The 20994-nt window shown below is 39.3% G+C and overlaps 2 protein-coding genes across 3 annotated transcripts; both read left to right on the plus strand.

The window, feature by feature from the left end:
- The first annotated feature begins 1192 nt into the window (after positions 1 to 1192).
- On the plus strand, positions 1193 to 16922 carry LOC146511602 (ADP-ribosyl cyclase/cyclic ADP-ribose hydrolase 1-like). Of its 2 annotated transcripts, XM_085172269.1 has the most exons (8): positions 12016 to 12478; positions 13170 to 13296; positions 13393 to 13528; positions 14458 to 14540; positions 15198 to 15271; positions 16400 to 16486; positions 16591 to 16674; positions 16776 to 16922. In XM_085172269.1, the coding sequence occupies exons 1-8, from the start codon at positions 12300 to 12302 to the stop codon at positions 16831 to 16833; spliced, it is 828 nt and encodes a 275-aa protein (XP_085028395.1). In that variant the 5' UTR covers positions 12016 to 12299; the 3' UTR covers positions 16834 to 16922. The 2 variants fall into 2 exon arrangements, with proteins under 2 accessions (XP_085028396.1, XP_085028395.1); XM_085172270.1 differs by lacking the exons at positions 12016 to 12478; positions 13170 to 13296 and adding an exon at positions 1193 to 1315.
- LOC146511603 (ADP-ribosyl cyclase/cyclic ADP-ribose hydrolase 1-like) lies at positions 3393 to 11629 on the plus strand. The gene is made up of 8 exons (XM_085172272.1): positions 3393 to 3863; positions 4281 to 4407; positions 4495 to 4630; positions 5789 to 5871; positions 7515 to 7588; positions 8785 to 8871; positions 8976 to 9059; positions 9141 to 11629. Exons 1-8 carry the CDS (start codon positions 3685 to 3687, stop codon positions 9196 to 9198), a joined length of 828 nt encoding a protein of 275 aa, XP_085028398.1. The 5' UTR covers positions 3393 to 3684; the 3' UTR covers positions 9199 to 11629.
- Positions 16923 to 20994: the final 4072 nt, after the last annotated feature.

A 20994-nucleotide genomic window follows, 5' to 3' on the forward strand; every position in this document is an offset into this window, starting at 1 on the left:
GCAGTTCTGAATGCAAACAGTGTAAAACCCAGCACAAGCAACATGTAGCCTAATTAGTGCTGGAGTTAATCGCATATGTTCCCACCTCTGATGAAATCTCACAAGTGTTAGCTTTATTTTGATACCAAGGTTGTTTACACAGAGTTTGTAATTGCAGAGAAATAGTCGATTCATTTTGGGAAAGAAGCTCAGAAAGCGCTTTGAGGCTTAACAGGTTAAATAAAGTAGCTTTAGACTTTGGCATTAATTCAGAGAGCACAGAAATACCATAAATCAAGGAAGAGATAAAGCTGAGTAAAAAAGGTGCAGTGTGACTTTTGTCACAGATGGGCACATTTCGGATGTGGGTCGGAGAGGGAGGGTAGAGTAGGTTCGGCCGGATGGCTCCTCAGCCTCAGTTGGACGATAGGGGTATATGGTAGGCGTGGTCTGTGGTGCCGCTGCAGGAGCAATGGACGCACCTGCAGGCCTTTACAATCATGCCTCGCCGGTTTTAAAATCTGCACTGGGTCCTGAGAGTTGTTAGTGATGTGAGTCGGGCTTTGAGCTAGAAAGCTGCAGCTGACGGAGTGTATTTGTAGCAGCAACCGACTGTTGAATAAAGTATGCTGAAAAGCATGTTCATGCAAACATCGAATCTGGTCGAATATTGGTGTGTTTACAGTGCACTTGCATGTTTCCATATTTGATCCATCTTGGCAAATGCAGGAGTGATTGCATTTGAACTCGTGAAGTAGCAAGGCTGCTCTGCGTAAAAACGGGCGTTAGGTCTGAGTTATTGGTCGGTATTATAACCAATGATTGAGCTGCTGTTTTTATCCAGTTAGCTGGACATTGCACATTGTTACTAATGTGTAACACTGCACATACAGCATGTAGACATAATGATAATGTGCATTGAGGAAATGGAGATATGAACTGCATTATTTCTGTCAGTTGTTTTTTCCTGTTTCCTTTAGTCATATTTGAATTTTGCTTTAAAAGGAAACAATTTAACCACATGGCAATTATCCTGCCATAAACTTCTTTCAATAATATCTTTAATCATCTGGTTTTGTTGACACCAGTTTTTTTTTTTTTTTTAATCAAATATATAAGAGTTATGTAAATGTGTTGGACTGTTTAGCATATTTAGAATTTCTTTAAATCAAATTACATCAAACATTAGCAAACTTGTTTATTTTTCAGATATGACTGTCAAAAGCTATGGGGTGCCTTTGAGCAGGCCTATGTGAACAAGGATCCATGTAACGTTCCAGTGGAAGCTTATGATCCCCTGATTGTTGCAGCCCCCTTCAATCCTCAGTGCAACAGAGTAATAATCAATGATTGCACCATCTCAATCATCCCATCTGCCATAATCATGGATTATTTGTTTAATAATGCATAATTATCTGTGTTTGTGGGTTAGATGATGTTCTGGAGCAAAACAAAGAATGTGGTCCATGGTTTCACAGATAAGAGAGATTGTTTGTTTCACTTTGGAGGACACTGTTGGGATCTGTCCTGGATGGTCTGACGTGGTGTGGAAAAGAAGGCAGCAAGTGTAACACTCTCAACTCTAGATAAGACTGTAGATAAACTGTTATGTGAAGGCTGTGTGCACGCAGGGGTGGTGACATGAAGGACCCAAAATGCAGACTCAGGAAATCAAAGGTGAACTTAAATACAGCTTTAATGTTAAACTCAAAAGAACAACAAAACTGAGTATCCAAAAATAACTTACACGAACAGACTGACAGAACACACAGCTAAGTAAACGGTAGATCGCGACAATGACAAACTGAAACACAGGGCTTAAATACATAGAGGGAGCAATCAGGGAATGGACAACAGGAGGGAAACACAGCTGGGGCAAATCAGAACTGACGAGACAAGGAAGCGTAAACTGAACACACTAAGATAAGACAGAGACCTTCAAAGTAAAACAGGAAACACATAACACAGACTGAACAAAAGACACAGACTCACATGCAGGCACTACAACAAAGGGAACAGAGATGTGGGACCAGGGCAGACACAGACACTGACTGGACACGGGGATATAGCAGACAGGGGAGACAGCAACTAAGGATTACACAGAGACAAACCATAAGACATGACTAACGAAAACCCAAAGACTAGAAATTATAAATAATATAATAAACTCAAAAACCCTGGGTCAACGACCCAGGCATCCTAACATAAACACTATCAGGCTACAGAAAACAGAATTTTTTTTCTAGCTTCCTCTTTGTAAAAAGACTAAAACCATGGTAGAACAAAGATATCAAGGTTCATTAATAGCACCTTTTTTCCCAACAAAACTTTTGCTAATAGTTTAAGGACAGCTCACCAGAGAGGGCACAGAAGATGTTTTAAGATGCACGACCACCTTACAGTAATATATGTAATAATAAATTAATCAGTTAATAGTAATAATAAACTCAAGGTTGTTACACCCAAATGAAAGGTTTTAATTTTTTCAATTTTTTGGTTTCAGTGCAAATTCAACAAACATATACTTTGTAGACAAGCCACATTTATCAAAGATTTAAAAAAACAAAAACAAAAAAACTTTATTTTTGAAATAGAAATTATGTGTCTGTTAAAACACGTTGTCGCCATAAGCTTAGTCATCAGGGATGTGTTCCCTATGAGGTGTGAAAGGTTGCACTTTCGCAGTTTTGGGAATAATTGATTATGCAAAATTGCTTTGAATAAACCCGCATGTTCAGGTTTTATTCTTTAGTAATTGATGCAAACACACTATAGAAGTGATTTACATTTGAACTACTCAGAGAAGATTTGGAGTCAACACTCTGATTAAGCAGCTGTGTGGCTAGTTTTGTCTTTTTTCTTTTCTGTCCATTGTAGTTATGTAGTGTTGTGAGATTTCTTTCCTTTGTTGTATTTTATTTTGAGGAGCTAACCCAAGCAAATATGCATGTTGTTGTCATAGATACCTTCACTACTGGGTGTCCCGGATGGTCCAGAGAACGACAGTTGAAAAACTGAAATCATGGCTCTGCGGCCAACAAATCTGCAGCATCTGTGTGATGCTGTCTTGTTGATAGAAACCAAAATCGCAGAGGAATCTTTCCAGCATCTTAAAAGTACGCCAAAATGAGTCCGACCCAGCACAACCGCGGAATACCTAAAAAAGAAAAAATGTCCTGTGAGGATGTTGATTCATTTGTCATAACAGGTTGGAAATGTAGTTGAAATAAAATTGAGTATATTTCTGAAAATGTTTTCTGTTGTTTCATCACATGAAAGATAACGTTTTAAACTTTTATCTGACATATATATCTATAGATGTGGAGAGAGAGAGAGAGAGAGAGAAAGCGCCGGCATCCTGCGTCTCCATAAATAGACGTCCGCGCTCGCGCGATAGTGACAGTAAACAACATTTTGTTGAGCAGACTATATGAAATAAAAGTTTATATATGCTTGAGTTGAGGTTGTACCTTAAGTCCAGCACACTTTTAAATACATGAGCACTTGCTGCGTTTCAACCCTTTGCGCATTTACTCTCCTAAGGTTGTGCAGGACTTCTGATTGGAGAGAGCCTGAATAGTTTGTGTGCGCGGTCATTCCGCGTCTCCATAATAGACGTCCGAGCTCGCGCGATAGTGACAGTAAACAACATTTTGTTGGGCACACTTGTTAGACAGAAGTCTAAATTTTTACGACGCATTTATAATGGAGCATGAGCAGTCTCGTCGACTGGGGAAACGGCGGAGGAAATGCTGCGTAATATTAATTGTCAGCGTTGTCCTTATTGTTATTGTAATCATCGCCGTGGTGTTGGGACTGACTCTCCGTCAGAACGAAAGTGAATTTGAATCTACATTTTTGTCTAGGTGTGAGAAGTTCGATCAGTAAGTGGTGCTATTTCAACACTTTTGTATTTACTTTTTTGGGATTTTCAGACGCACGCACATATGATAAAAGACACATGATCAAATTAATAATGATTAATCATTGAGTGTGTACATGTGCACTTGCATGTTTCCATGTTTGAGCAATCTTGGCAAATGCAGGAGTGACTGCGTTTGAACTCGCGAAGTGGCAAAGCTGCTCTGCTTAAAAACAGGCGTTAGGTCTGAGGTCTGGTATTGATCAATGATTGAGCTGCTGCTGTTCTCTTTCCAGTCAGCTGGTTTGTACGATGTTAATATCTAATAGTAATGTATACCATTGCACATACAATACATACAATACATAGACATAATGATAATGTGTCTTGAGTAAATGAGATGTGAACTAAACATCAGCAAACATTATTTGTTTTTCAGATATGACTGTAAAAAGCTGTGGGGTGCCTTTGAGCAGGCCTATGTGAACAAGGATCCATGTAAAGTTCTAGTGGAAGCTTATGATCCCCTGATTGCTGCAGCCCCCTTCAAACCTCAGTGCAACAAAGTAATAATCAATGATTACACCATCTCAATCATCCCATCTGCCATAATCATTCATGATCTGTCTAACAATGCAGTGTTTGTGGGTTAGATGATGTTCTGGAGCAAAACAAAGGATGTGGTCCATGCTTTCACTGAGAAGAGAGATTGTTTTGTCACTTTGGAGGACACTCTGTTGGGATCTGTCCTCGATGGTCTGACCTGGTGTGGGAAAGAAGGCAGCAAGGGTAACACTCTCAAAGCAGTAGATAAGAATCAAAGTTGATTATTTGAACAGTGCAACAAACTACACAACCAGCAAAAGAGCACCAGCAGAAGTTCATATAAATCATGCTAGAATCTAAAAATATATGTAATTTGTCATGCCAGACATGATTTGTTATTTGTGTGGCCTGTTGTTAAATTTACATACCAACAGCAAGTCAGGTCATGTCAAGGTTTCTGAGCCCCGACATTTAAGGAGAATTTCATAAACTTACCACATGCAGACTACACGCACACACAGATCAGATAAACTGTGGTGTTCATGTCCTCACTTGTTCTGAGAAGATCGCCGCTTACACAAACGCTATCGCTTGAGAATGATCAAGAAACCTTGTAACGTTAAACAGTATCAGGCTACAGAAAACAGAAACGTAGAATTCTACAAGACTTTCTATGTCAGCGGAGCATCTTTCTAGCTTCTTCTTTTTAAAAAGACTCATTAAAACCACAGTAGAACAAACATATTAAGGTTGATTAATAGCACTTTTTCCCCAAATAAACTTTTCCTAATAGTTTAAGCTCAGCTCACCAGAAATGGCACAGAAACTGTTGTAAGATGCACGGCCACCTCACAATGATGTATTTAATGAATCAGTTAATAGTAATAATAAATTCAAGGTTGTTACACCCAAATAAAGATTTTTTTTTACTTTTGGTTTCAGTGCAAATTCGGCAAACACATCCTATGTAGACAAGCATCATTTATCAAAAAAAATTTTTTTAATAAGTTTATCTTCGAAATAGAAATTATGTGTCTGTTAAAACACGTTGTCTCCATAAACTTAGTCATCAGGGATGATGAGGTGTGAAAGGTTGCACTTTCTTCCTAGTTTTGGGAAATTGATTACGCAAAAATTGCTTTGAATAAACCAGCATGTTCAGGTTTTATTCTTTAGTAATTGATCCAAACACACTATAGAAGTGATTTACATTTGAACTACTCAGAGAAGATTTTGAGTCAACACTCTGGCTAAGCAGCTGAGGGTGGACAGCTAACATAAATGTGCCCTAGCTTTTTCTTTTCTGTCCTGTGCCGTTATGTAATGTTGTGAGATTTCTTTCCTTTGTTGTGTTTTATTTTGAGGAGTTAACCCAAGAAAAGATGCATGTTGTTGTCATAGATACCTTCACTACTGGGTGTCCCAGATGGTCAGAGTGTGAAAACAACCCTGTTCGCTCATTTTGGATTTGTGCCTCTGCTGCTGTAAGTTTTCAACATGAATTTACTACATTTTCTTTCTCTATTTTAAATGGCATAGTCCTGAGGTCGTGCATTGGTTAAAATAACACACAAGTGCACTGCAGAGTGCAGCAAATCCCTCCTGAGTATAAGTGATGGTGGTGGAGAAAAGAAATGTTCACGCTGTCTCGTTGTCTGTCAATGAGGCTTTGTGTTGGTCTCCATGGAGCGCTCTCCTGAGTGAGTGGCAGCCCACACATTCATAGGAGCCCTGCTTTGGTTGAGTTTGGCTGGGTTTTACTCAGTTTTGCAACGTCTGATTCTGTTGTGCAACATCTAATTTTTCCAAACAGTCCAAATAAAAAGCAAACAAACACACAAATATTCTTTGATTTATATTTTTTTCCAGTTCAGTGAATTGTGCAGCAGTCCCAGAAAAACAGAATCAAGATTTGTACTGTGTGTAATTGTAGTAGGAATTTCAGTTTAATGTAAAAAACACATTATGAAATTGATCCAGAATTGCTCAAGTAGATGCTTTAATAATGGGGATGCATTATGCAAATGCAAGTAACACATAGCTTTAAATAAAGTAGCTTTCGCATTAATTCAAAGGGCACATAAATAGCATAAAATAAGGAAAAGATAAAGTTGAGTAAAAAAATTCATTAGCAATGAATTTTTATGAATGAAATGCTGTTTTTTCCTGGATTACACCGCAACTAAACAGTGACCTCTCCCAAGGCTAGTGAGGGCTTGTCATGTTATGCTTGGAATTTGTTACGTTTGACTCCTAAACATACCGTTTTTTGGGTGTGTGATAATCTTAGCAAATCTTTAAAAAGCAGTATAACTTGTTTTGATCTTTTGCTGTTCATTTTGCTGTTTGTTAACAAAATGTACAGACCAGTAAAGCCTGGGTGAACTTAAAGGTGAACTAGAAGAAATGGAAAAACTGGAAAACAACCACAGTCGGGGTGGCTGTAGCTCAGGTGGCAGAGCAGGTCAGCCGCTAATCAGAAGGTCGGTGGTTTGATCCCAGGCTGCCTCCTGGCTGCATGCCACATATCCTTGGGCAAGATACTAACCTTTTTTACCTACTGGTGGTGGTCAGAGGGCCCGGTGGCACCAGTGTCCGGCAGCCTCGCCTCTGTCAGTGCGCCCCAGGGCAGCTGTGGCTACAATGTAGCTTGCCATTGCCAGTGTGTGAATGTGTGTGTGAATGGGTGAATGACTGAATGTAGTGTAAAGCACTTTGGGGTCCTTAGGGACTGAGTAAAGCGCTATACAAATGCAGGCCATTTACCATTTAAAAAATGACATCTGTGAAATATTGCAACATTTGCACAGTAAAATAATTTTAAATACAACATTGCATCATAATGGTAAAACCTCAGTGATATGTTGCTGCCTCATACTTCCTGTTATGAATATAATGATGTTCACATAATATTGATCTGTGGAGTAAGAAGTGCAGTCATTTCTTTGAGTAAGGGACTTTAGATATGTCCAATGTTCCATTATCACATCAATAGTGATAAACCTCACTTTACAGGAAGACACAAATACCTAAGTCTAAATTTGGGACAAAATATTGTGTTACTTTTTGTTTTTTCTTACAGGATGACTGAGTGTTTCTTCAAAATCCCCTTTGTGTGTCTGTATAGTTTGCAGATGTTGCCTGTGGTGATGTCACGGCAATGTTAAACGGATCCATCAACACGCCATTCAATCATACAAGGTAGAGCTGCTTCTGCTTCTCTCACAGTTTATGACTTTTACTGAGTAAAGTAATATTTTTCTTTCAGTGGTAATTTACAGCCACCAAACAATTTAACAGTGATATATGCGCTGAGAGTTAAGTTATCATTGCAGATTAAAAGAAGTGCTATTAAAAAAAAGTTATTATTGTCTTTGTTGCACAAGGTCAAAGGTTGTTGTGAAAAATATGTTCTTGCTCTACAAACCAAATCAGGTTTAAATGTTTGTCTCCACTCTGGGTCATTTTGATGTGGGCTGCTTCATTTTCATTTATGTTTCAGTCACACTAGAGTAAAACTAGGACTGCAGCGTCCTTGCAACTCGGAAAGAAATCAGCACACTTGAAGTTGCAGTTGAAGAGCTGACTGCATTGAATTTTCTTAGCAATCAGCAACCAAATTCAAATAGTTCCGTTCAATTCTATTTTATTCATACAGTGCCAAATCACAAAACCAGTTGCCTCAAGGCACTATATATTGTAAGGTAGAGCCTACAATGAATAAGTACCAGCTAACTTATTAATGCAGACAGATTCAACACACTGCACTCAGTCTGTCTTTCTGCTGTAGAGGACTCAAGTCGACTCGCTGCCCGAGGGTTTTGTTCTAGATTGGTATAAAAAGGCAAAGTTGATGGTCACCTTTGTCACTTTGCAGTTAAATTGCTGTCCTGCAGGAATTATATCAATATTTAGTTTCTTTTTCAAATCTATGAAATTCTGGCTGCACTCTGAATATAAGTAGTTAATATAGATTTGTTATCTAACATAAAATTCTGTGTGTGCTGACAGACAGACACAAACAGATTGCTTGTAATTGCCATATTGGCCTTATTTAATCACAAACTGATAGGAGACTGATTCTGTCTAATTGCTGTTTTATCGCCTGGTCCTCATCTTAAGAGCAGCCATTTCAAAAGCAGTCTCATGGCTCAAGTTCATTGTAGAGCGTCACAATACCTCCAGTAATGCCACGGTCTACAACCCCTAGTGTGACTGCAACATAAGGCGTTCTGCATTGAGAAGTGACTACTAATCCTTTTAGTACTGCAGAAATTCTTTAAGAGTGTGTCGTAGGCTCAAGTGCCACATAGATGAAAAGAAATCAGTGTTGTGGTGACAGCAGCATCTAGTTGATTTTTGTACTCTAAGCTGCTGTTCTTTTTTTTTCTTTTCAGTATTTTTGCAAGCGTTGAGGTGCCGAGGTTTAATGCCTCTAGGGTCAAGAAGCTGAATGTTGTTATGGTCATACAGAAGAACAACATGTAAGATTTTCTCGTTATACACAAATCTGTCACCACAATGTGCCTCCAATATTTTAAAATTGTTCCTATATTCACTGCTTCTGTTCTGTTTCTAACTTCTTCAGATCAAACTGTAATCATTCATCCTTGAAGAATTTGACACAAGCGCTAGATAAAGGGATAACATACAGCTGCAAAGACGTGTCTGAGTAAGTACATGTGTGTTACAGTATCTGTCCTCACAAAACACAACTGACCTCTTGTTATTATCTTGTAATGTATTCAAACAGATCTCGTATCCAGGAATGTGGTGCCAAACTAGAGATACCGTGTGGAGCCTGCTGGTGAACATGTTTGATGTCAGTCACAACATGGTAGCATTCAGCCACAGAAACATTTTTAGTGTTTCCTTTTAACTTTTTAAATAAAATTTGAGAATTTTTGTACATGTAAAATCTATTTTTCTAAACATGTATGTTTCTAATACATTCCACTATGACAATGTACATTTTAATTTTATGGAATCTGAAGTTAAACTTCTTTGTTTTTTTAAACTAAACAATTGAGTACCATGCCATCTCCTCGTTGGCAGAATATGCACTATTTTTTCAATAAAATGCTGATTAAATGTTCTTTGTTTCAATTAATGTTTTCGAGTCATTTTAAACATGCACATTTCTAAAAACATACCTAGATATAAAAACACACAGTGGAAGACTATCAGTCATGTATTGGTCTCCCCAGAGCCCAAACCTCAACAGCAGTGTGGGAATCATCTTGACAGAGAACGGAACAAAACACCGGCAACATCTAAAGAAGAGCTTTGAATGTCCTTGAAGAAGCCTTGGAAACTCTTCCTGGAGACTATTTAAAGAAATAACAAGAAAGCTTGCCAAAGAGAGTTCAGGCTGTGTTGAAGAATAAAGGTGGTCATACCAGGTATTGACTTTAAAGGTCATTAAAATTGAACAAACTCTTGTCTTATATACTATATTCATATAAGGGTCGATATATTATAATTAGTGCTAATGGGTGAAAGTGAAAGCAGTTGACCTTTTATTTCAAGTTGTAAAGACCTAAACTACATCCATGGTTGGCTTTATAATAACAGTGTTAATGGAGTGGACGAGCACACTGACAGGTTTGACAAACAATGACTAAATTATGATGCAGTCAATGTCAACATAGAGCAAAAGTGTTTGCAGCATTTAATTTGGACACAGCATCTTATTTGTATACTGGACCATAGTAGTGCTATAGTGGGTAAAAATACAATAAAACTGCACTGAGGATGAATTCCTTATCTTTAAAGTATTTACCTCACAGGTAGAAACATGGGATTTTGCCAGTGAGCCTTTAGATTGGTAATTCTTCTTTAGAATCCTCCTGAAACAAGATGAGACTTCCAACATGAAAGTGAAATTCATTAAGTAAATCCAAACAAATTCAAGTAAATAATTAGAAAATAATCAAAAAAATTAGTTTATTGACCTGTACAGACAATGACCAGGTTTTTTGACATTTGGCAATGTATAAATCAGAATTGTTGTCTGAAGGCCAACAATAATTTGCCCCACCAGGAAGGCACCAGGAGTGACCCAGTACACACCTGAGCAGCCAGCCATGGACATTGAGAACCATTAATCCACTGGTGGGGACACCAGCCACTGGCAGGGTGTGTGGTGGGAGGAAATAGGCCCACCTCAAAGAGCCTGAGATGTTCTAAGAGAGGTGGAGTCTAAGGCCTGACCTGAAACATGAACATAGACACACGGGCATACACAAGACACAAGCATCATCCCCACCCTCATCTACACATATACAAATACTCACCCAGTCGCCCAGCATCTAGACACACCAAAATGAATGCTGTATACACACTCACACTCCCATACACCCTCTATTCACTCAGGTCCAGGCACCAATACCCCAACATTGGCAATCTGCCCCAGACCAAGGATATGGTCCCCACAGCAGCAGACTAGCCCACCAGCCCAGACCCCGACTGGATGGCCAGCTCCTCCTCCATCCAGTCCCAGACAATGAAGAGAGAACAGGGGTGTGAAAAGACCCTGTGCCTCACTTCGCCTGCTGGTATGTGGCTGAATGAAGAGACCTAACTCTGGATGCCATTCAGTATGCCCACCTCCAAGGCCCTATATGTATGTGTCATTGGAGTGTAGGTAATGAAAGCATCTAAGTTGTGGAATAACATTGAGACACAGGCGGCCAGAAGCGGAAAGAAAAGGAATGCCTCACCTGCACCTCAGTGATGTTCCTGATCCACTGGGATTTTCCCACAGAAACACTTCTAGAGATTACACAGAATGTTCTGAAAAACAGAAAATATCCAGAGAACGACAGTTCTCAGGAATCCATCCTGTCTTGTATCAACTGATGGTAGTGTTAGTGTAATGATATGAGGGATAATTTTTTGACAACTCTGTACAACTTCACAGCTACATAAATGTTGCTGCTAACAATGCCCACCCCTTTGCAAACACAGCTATAAAGGAATGGGCAGCTCAAATAAGCTCAAACTGCCTTCTTGAGCATAACAATGAGTTCACTGTATTCACATGGTCTCCACAGTCACCAGAGCTCAGTCAAAAAGAGCACCTGTGGGATGTGGTGGAATGAAAAACTGAAATCATGGCTCTGCGGCCAAGAAATCTGCAGCATCTGCGTGATGCTGTCTTGTTGATAGAAACCAAAATCGCAGAGGAATCTTTCCAGCATCTTAAAAGTACGCCAAAATGAATCCAACCCAGCACAACCAGGGAATACCTAAAAAAGAAAAAAATTCACCTTCACCTCTGTGAGGGTATGTATGTTGATTCATTTGTCATAACAGGTTGAAAATGTAGTTGAAATAAAATTGAGTATATTTCTGAAAATATTTTCTGTTGTTTCATCACATGAAAGATAACGTTTTAAACTTTTATCTTACATATATCGCTCTCTCTCTCTCTCTCTCTCTCTCTCTCTCTCTCTCTCTCTATAAAGTGAATAAATAATGTGAATAAATAATGTGAATAAATAATGTGTGTGTGTGTGTGGAGAGAGAGAGAGAGAAAGAAAGTGCCGTCATCCTGCGTCTCCATAAATAGACGTCCGCGCTCGCACGGTAGTGACAGTAAACAACATTTTGTTGAGCAGATTATATGAAATAAAAGTTTATATATGCTTGGGTTGATGTTGTACCTTAAGTCCAGCACACTTTTAAATACATGAGCTCTTGCTGCGTTTCAACCCTTTGCGCATTTACCTCCTTTAAGGTTGTGCAGGACTTCTGATTGGAGAGAGCCTGAATAGTTTGTGTGCGCGGTCATTCCGCGTCTCCATAAATAGACGTCCAGCTCGCGCGATAGTGACAGTAAACAACATTTTGTTGTTTGCACGCTTGTTAGACAGAAGTCTACATTTTTACGACTTTTTACGCATTTATAATGGAGCATGAGCAGTCTCGTCGCCTAGAGAAACGGCGGTGGAAACGCTGCGTAATATTAATTGTCAGCGTTGTCCTTATTGTTATTGTAATCATCGCCGTGGTGTTGGGATTGACTCTCCGTCAGAACAAAAGTGAATTTAAATCTACATTTTTGTCTAGGTGTGAGAAGTTCGATCAGTAAGTGGTGGTATTTCAACACTTTTTTATTTATTGTTTTTGTATTTTCAGACGCACGCACATATGATATAAGACACACGATCAATGGATGTGTACATGTGCACTTGCATGTTTCCATGTTTGATGCAGGACTGATTGCATTTGTGAAGTTGCAAGGCTGAGATGCTTAAAAACAGGCGTTAGGTCTGAGGTCTGGTATTGATCAGTATTATAGTCAATGATTGATCTGTTAACGTTCTGTGTCATGCCAGCTGGTTTGCACATTGTTAATATCTAATAATAATGTATACCACTGCACATTATCATTATGTCTACATGTACAGCACGTAGACATAATGATAATGTGCATTGAGTAAATGGAGATATGAACTGCATTATGTCTGTCGGGTGTTTTTGTGTGTTTCCTTTTGTGGTATTTGAATTTTGCAAGAAACAAGAAAAAGTTACAAAACATGATATCACCAAGTGCACATTCAGCGTCCACAGTCTAAACTAATGGCAATTTCCCTGCCATGAACTTCTTTCAATAATATCTTTAATCATCTGGTTTTGTTGACACCAGTTTTTATTTTTTTATTTTTTTTATTAAATATATAAGAGTTATGTAAATGTGTTTGACTGTTTAGCATACTTAGCATTTCTTTAAATGAAAAATACACCTAAACATTAGCAAATTTTATTTATTTTTCAGAACTGACTGTCAAAAGGTATGGGATGCATTTGAGCAGGCCTATGTGAACAAGGATCCATGTAAAGTTGCAGTGGAAGCTTATCATTCCCTGATTGCTGCAGCCCCCTTCAAGCCTCAGTGCAACAGAGTAATAATCAGTGATTACACCATCTCAATCATCCCATCTGCCATAATCATTCATAGTCTGTAAAACAATACACTAATATGTGTGTTTGTGGGTCAGATGATATTCTGGAGCAAAACAAAGGATGTGGTCCATGGTTTCACTGAGAAGAGAGATTGTTTTGTGACTTTGGAGGACACTCTGTTGGGATCTGTCCTGGATGGTCTGACGTGGTGTGGGAAAGAAGGCAGCAAGGGTAACACTCCCAAAGCAGTCGATAAGAATCAAAGTTGATTATTTGAACAGTGCAACAAACTACACACCAGCGAAAGAGCAACAACAGTAGTTTATATACGTCATGTTAAAATCTAAAAATATATGTAATTTGTCGTGCAAGACAGGATTTGTTATTTGTGCGGCCTGTTGTTACATTTACATACCAACAGCAAGTCAGGTCAAGTCAAGGTTTTTGAGCCCTTAAATTTAAAGAGAATTTCTTAAACTTGTCACTTGAAGAATACACACACACAGATCAGATAATCTTTAACTGTGGTGTCCATGCCCTCACTTGTTCTGAGAAGATCGCAGCTTTCACACACCTGTTATTACTTGAGAATGTTCAAGAAACCTTGTGAAGTTAAACACAATCAGAAACAAACAGAAACATATAAGTCTACAAAACTATCTATGTAAGCAGAGCATCTTTTTAGCTTCCCCTTTTTAAAAAGATTTTTTAACTTTTGGTTTCAGCGCAAATTGGACAAACACATCCTATGACAGAAAGCATCGTTTATCAAATATATTTATAAAAAAATAAGTTTATGGTAAATAAATGTTAATTGGCCTGTATTTGTATAGCGCGTTACTTAGTCCCTAAGGACCCCTAAGCACTTTACACTACATTCAGTGCTTTTGAGTAAAGCAGCATTTTCAGGCTTTATTCTTTTAGTAATTGATGCAAACACACTATAGAAGTGATTTTACATTTGAGCTACTCAGAGAAGATTTGGAGTCAACCCTCTGATTAAGCGGCTGAGGGAAAGCTAGGGCACAACATAAATGTGCCCTAGCTTTTTCTTTTTCTTATCTGTCCTGTGTCATTATGTAATGTTGTGAGATTTCTTTCCTTTGTTGTGTTTTATTTTAAGGAGTTAACCCAAGAAAATATGCATGTTGTTGTCATAGGTACCTTCACTACTGGGTGTCCCGGATGGTCAGAGTGTGAGAACAACCCTGTTCGCTCATTTTGGAGACGTATCTCTGCTGCTGTAAGTTTTCAACATTTGTTTGCTTTTCTTTCTCTCTTTTAAACGGGATAGCCCTGAGGTCATGCATTGGTGAAAATGACACACAAGTGGGCCGCAGAATGCAGCAAATCCCTCCTGAGTATAAGTGACGGTGATGGAAGAAAAGCAATGTTCACGCTGTCTCGTTGTCTGTCAATGAGGCTTTGTGTCGGTCTCCATGGAGCGCTCTCCTGAGTGAGCAGCAGCCCACACGTTCAAAGGAGCCCTGCTTTGGTTGAGTTTGGCTGGGTTTTACTCTGTTGTGCAACAACCAACTATTCCAAACAGTTAAAAAAAAAGAAGCAAACAAACATACAAATATTCTTTGATTCATAATGTTTTCCAGTTCGGTGTATTGTGCAGCAGTCCCAGAAAAATTGGTTTGTACTGTGTGTAAAAGGAAAAATACCAAAATGGTCAATTAGATGCTGTAATTATGTGGATACATTGTGCAAATGCAAGTAACACGTAGCTTTAAATAAAGTAGCTTTTGCATGAATTCAGAGAGCACATAAATCCCATAAAGTAAGGAAAAGATAAAGTTGAGTGAACAAATTGATTAAAGATTTTTCTGAATGAAACTCTGGTTTTTCCTGGATTTTCAGATGTTTCTTTAAAATCCCCTTTGTGTGTGCATAGTTTGCAGATGTTGCCTGTGGTGATGTCACGGCAATGCTAAGCGGATCAATCGACACACCGTTCAATCCAACAAGGTAGGACTTCTTCTGCTTCTCTGACAGTTTTATGACTTTTACTGAGAAAAGTAAAATAATCTCTTTTTATTTAGTGGTAATTAGAGTCACCAAATAATTTGGGAAGGAAGGAAAAACTCCCTTTTAACAGGAAGAAAGCTCCAGCAGAATCAGGCTCAGGGAGGGGCATCTGCTGCCACCGTTTGATAGGAAGACAGGACAAAAGACATGCTGTGGAAGACAGCCAGAGATAACAAGTATGATTCAATGCAGAGAGGTCTATTAACATATACTGAGTGAGAAAGGGGACTGAAGAAGAAATAGTCAACGCATAAAGTAGATGTCGTGAACAATTCATTGTTCAGTGGTTGAGCGTGCATAGCCCACAACCTCAGGGAGACCAATTTTGATAGAAAGGCAGTTGCACAGGTCCCCTGGTGGGGGCCAACCTAACTCTAAACAATCACAGACTTGGATAGATTGGGAAAGGTTTGCAAATAAGTACCAGCTAACTTATGAACACAGACAGACAACACACACTATTGTTGTCCATCAGCAAAATATCCCTGTTTGTGGGAGAATTTCTTTTTCAAATCATCATTTACCATAGTATAGATTTTCTTCTAATGTAAAATACTGTGACAGCAATAAATTTGCAACAAATGGTAACAGATTTGTGGTTTTCACCAATTTATCACAAACACATTGTAATTGCTAGATTGGCCTCATTTAATCACAAACTGATAGCAGACTTATTCTGTCTTATTGCTGTTTTATCACCATCTTGATACACCAGAGCTGCTTTGAAGATGGCAGCTAGCAGGAAGCTGTTACTGATCTGGTCCTCATCTTAAGAGCAACCGTTTCAAAAGCAGTCTCATGGCCCAAGTTCATTGTAGATGGTCACAATACTTCCAGTAATGCCACGGTCTACGACCACAGTTTGTCCTTAGTGTGACCCTATCATATCTGCAGCGACAATAATTCTTTGAGGTGACTACTGATCCTTTTAGCACCTTGGAAATTATTTAGAAGTGGGCTCAAGTGCCAGATAGATGAATATATCAGAAAATGTGGTGTTGTGTTGTGGTAAAAGCAATATCTAGTTAATTTTGTACTCTAAGCTGCTGTTCTTTTTTTTCTCATCAGCATTTTTGCAAGCATTGAGGTGGTGAGGTTTCAGGCCTCTAGGATCAAAAGCCTGAATGTTGTTATGGTCTTACAGCAGAATGCCAAGTAAGATTTTCTCTTTATACACAAATCTGTCACCACAATGTGCATACAATATTTTAATATTGATCCTACATTCACTGCTTCTCTTCTGCATCTAACTTCTTCAGATCAAACTGTACAGATCCATCCTTGAATAATTTAAGGCAATCTCTAGATACAGGGATAACATACAGGTGCAAAGACGTGTCTGAGTAAGTACATGTGCGATACAGAGGAGCTGAGGACTTGTTTGTATCTGTCCTCACGAAGCACAACTGACGTCTTGTTATTATCCTGTAATGTATTCAAACAGATCTCGGATTCAGGAATGCGGTGCCAAACCAGAGATAGCGTGTGGAGCCTGCTGGTGAAGATGTCTGATGTCAGTCACAACATACTAGCATTTAGCCCCAGAAACATTTCTCTCGTTTTCTTGCAACTTTTTTAATAAAATTTGAGAATTTTTGTACATGTGAAATTTATTTTTCTAAACATGTATGTTTCTAATACATTCCGTTATGACAATATTTTGTGGAATCTGATTTTTTTTTTGACTAAACACATTGAGTACCATGGCTGCCATCTCATTGTTGGTAGAATATGTATTAATGTTTAAATAAAATCTTAACTTGTAACTTGTAAACTTTATTTGGACTCCAAAGTGTAATACTGACTGTTGTGTAATCACATCCTAATTCAGCACCAGGTGTTCTATTCACCTAGAATAATTAAAAGACATATCATCCACCGGTTGCTCCAACTTTGGACTGAAATACCTAGCTTCACAAGGCCAAGGCAAGTTCAGCAAAGAAGCCATCAAGTTCATTCAAAGAAGCTTCTATGTAGATGATGGCCTGACAAGTGCAAGGTTGACTGCTGAAGCCATACGCCTGGTAAAGGAATCAAGAGCTCTGTGCAAAACAGGAAATCTACGGCTACATAAGTTTGTATCCAACGATGAGGGTGTGATTGCAACAATTCCACCACAAGAATGTGCTCAGACCAAAGATCTAAACATGGCTCTAGGAGAACTTCATATCGAGCGAGCACTTGGAGTTCAGTGGTGTGTTGAGGCGGATGAATTTCAGTTGAGGTAAAAGTGGAGGTAAAAGAAAACCCACTGACAAGGAGAGGGGTTCTCTCAACTGTTGCCTCAGTCTATGATCCACTAGGTTTCGTGGCTCCATTCCTACTTGTCGGCAAACAGATTCTTCAAACGCTGTGTAGAGACAAGGTAAGCTGGGACGAACCTCTCCCCGAGTACATCCAGCCACAATGGGAGTCATGGCTCAAAGATCTGCCTCATTTGGCAGTTCTAAAGATTCCAAGAAGCTACCTTCCATCAACCTTCCACTATATGAGCTTCACAACTTTTCCGATGGAAGCTTCAAATGGTATGGTGCATGCTCATACCTTAGAGTGTGAGTGAAACAGGACAGATAAGTTGTTCACTTGTCTTGGGGAAAGCAAGAGTAGCCCCTACCAAACTAACAACCATCCCAAGGCTTGAGTTATCTTCAGCTGTGACCTCAGTCCGCATTGGTGATATCATCAGAGGCGAGCTGGAGATTGAAAATGTGCAAGAGTATTACTGGACTGACTCAAAGGTGGTCCTTGGCTATGTGAACAATGATGCTAAAAGGTTCCAAACATTCGTGGCCAACCGCATCCAGCGAATAAGATCTAGCACAAAACCTGAACAATGGCGATATGTCAACTCTGAAGACAACCCAGCTGATGGAGCCTCAAGAGGATTGACTGCACTTCAAATTAAAGAATCTAACTGGCTGAAAGGACCCAACTTCCTTTGGCAGCAAAATCTCCCACATGAAGTGGGAATGGTGGGAGAAGTTGAGGCTACTGATCCTGAACTTCGGAGAGCACATGTTCATGCAGTTAAAGCAAGAGAACAGAATCCAATGGTTAACTGTTTAACTAAATTTTCTGACTAGTCCAGAGTGGTGAGAGCAATTGCCAGGCTCAAGAGATTTGTCAGAGAGTTTAAGGGATTTCAGTCGAGAACTAATGAGTCGACTAACAACTGAGGTTCAACAAATGGCAAATCTACCAGGAGAGAGAATTAAGACATCTCCCCCCTTTACTTATTGTGGGCTTGATTGTTTTGGCCCCTTTATTGTGAAGGAAGGAAGAAGAGAGTTGAAACGATATGGATTGTTATTCACCTGCCTATGTTCTTGAGCAGTTCACATAGAAACCCTTGACGATTTGACAACAGATGCATTCATGAATGCACTTCGATCATTCATAGCTATTCGAGGACCTGTGCACCAGCTAAGATGTGATAGAGGGACTAACTTTGTTGGTGCTAGAAAGGAGCTTTCTGAGTTGCTTGAAGTAATGGATCAACACCGTACAAGGGCGCTTGGTTGTGCTGAATGTCCCATCAGATAGTCATATGGGAGAAGTTTGGGAACGCCAGTGTTGGGTCTGTGTTTCCACAAGCCCTGCTGGTTTAGAGACTTATTCATCATGAAGAAAACAAGACAGTCAGCGATCGATTGATTTACTTGAAAGGGAGGCCTCGTCGGTGTCTACCACGAAATGACCCCAACGACGGCCTCCGCTTGCTGCCTTTTATTGGGAAAACAGTTCACACAATACACATCACAGCAAAACAACGCCCACCATAAAACCCCCCAAATGGTTCTAAGACAAGGCACTATGTGTGTGTATGTGTAAACATCTGTATGCATGTGAGAATGTGTGTGTGTGTGTGTGTGTGTGTGTGTGTGTGTGTGTGTGTGTGTGTGTGTGTGATGTGAGAATGTGTGTGTGTGTCTTCCTGATCACAACTGTTTCTACAACATCCTGGTCATAAAGAGGGTAGTCTCCCCCACACCCAATGTATGGTTCACCATGGATAACACAGTGAAGCCATACAAAGGGCAGGAAGCTTACCAAACATCAAACAGAATCTTCACAAGGGATGTGTAATAATCCTCCCCCAGCACAGAGTGGCTGGAGAGGTGGTCAGGGACAAAGGAATGTCTTGATCCTATAAATTGAACTAAGACCTTACAAATTTAAGAAGCATAATGACAAACATTCAACAATTAGACTTAACAATATTACTTTGCAGTAAGCAGGTGTGTTTATAGGTTGTAGCTGCTGAAGCCTCCTATTGGCCACTTATCCAAAAATGCTGATTTTATGATGCATTACAGTGTCATTAATTATGGTTTTCTTTTTTGTATTGAATTTACTGTTCCTGGTTTCTAGGTTTCTGTTCTGTTTCTGTTCTCCGTGTGTTGTATGCTTCATCTTAGGGAAGACAAAAAGACAGAAAACTATGTTCCACTTCTAGTTACTTTTGTCTCTGTGCTTCACGTTCCATCTGTTCCAGAGTCTGTCATGTTTCCACATCTCAGTGTCTAATCTGCATCTTTGTAAATTGTGTGGTGCTTCCTGTTTTACTTTGATAGTGCGTGTCCTATGTCAGTGTATCCTGATGTGCTTCCTGTGTCTTGTTATGTCAGATTGGGTCCAGCTGTGCTTTCCCCCTGTTTTCCATTCCCTTGTTACTCTCTGGTGTATTTAAGCCCTGTGTTTTCATCTGTCAGTTGTTGTGTTGTACTCTTACTATGCTGTGTTTTTTCTTCTGTGGTCCTAGCCATTCCTTATTTTACATGTCCTGATTTGTATTCCTGTTCCCAGTTTGCATTTGCGGCCTATCCTGCATGCCACACAGCCGAACCTCCAATCCAGACCTGTACAGACAATGACCAGTACGTGACATTTTAAGTCTTTTCACACTGTTCAGTATTTGGAAGTTTCATTTCATCAAAGTTACTTATCAATCTGGAATAGTGGTCTTAGATCACTTAAAGCATCACATCATGTGACAGTTGTTAACCCTATGCAGTATAAGTCATGAGGTGTGTTTTATTGCTACTTGTTTAGACACAGAGGTTCCTAACAGGAAACACATTTATAAAACTATTAATCATTAACAGGTCGTTTTTCCTTCACAGGACCTTGATGATCTTTCAATGCATCCAGGACCCGCAACAGTCATCCTGCCAGACATGTGCAAATACTTTGTTAAACAGAAACAGCCTTACATCTGATTAAATCACAAACTGCTGTAATATCTATATCTGCCATGTGTAGATATAGTGTCAGTTATAGTGTCAAGTAAATCCAGAGTGCAATAAAAAGAACAGTGAATACCTTAAACACTGTCATCCTTAGATGAAAGCCAGAGACTGGCTTCTCAAAAATCGAACTTGATTGAAAGCAGTGTGTGCATGTGTATTTTGCGTACCCACTACACTTCACTGATCCCCACAAATCTACAAACAAAATGCAGCTGAAACAGGTGCTTCTCAACTTGGAGAGGAGGAACTTTACAGCCTTTAGTATTGCAAACAGATACATCTGTCAGTACTGCTGTGACTTCATTAGAAACATTAGTCTATTTGAATTTAGTGTTTTCTGAAAAACAAGAGTTCCTGTTTTACTGTTAGGGATGTGCTAATTTACCTGAAAACAAACAATGATGACCTGTATGT

This window comes from Neolamprologus multifasciatus, chromosome 9, assembly GCF_963576455.1.
Source record: "Neolamprologus multifasciatus chromosome 9, fNeoMul1.2, whole genome shotgun sequence".
In the NCBI taxonomy this organism is placed as follows: domain Eukaryota; kingdom Metazoa; phylum Chordata; class Actinopteri; order Cichliformes; family Cichlidae; genus Neolamprologus; species Neolamprologus multifasciatus.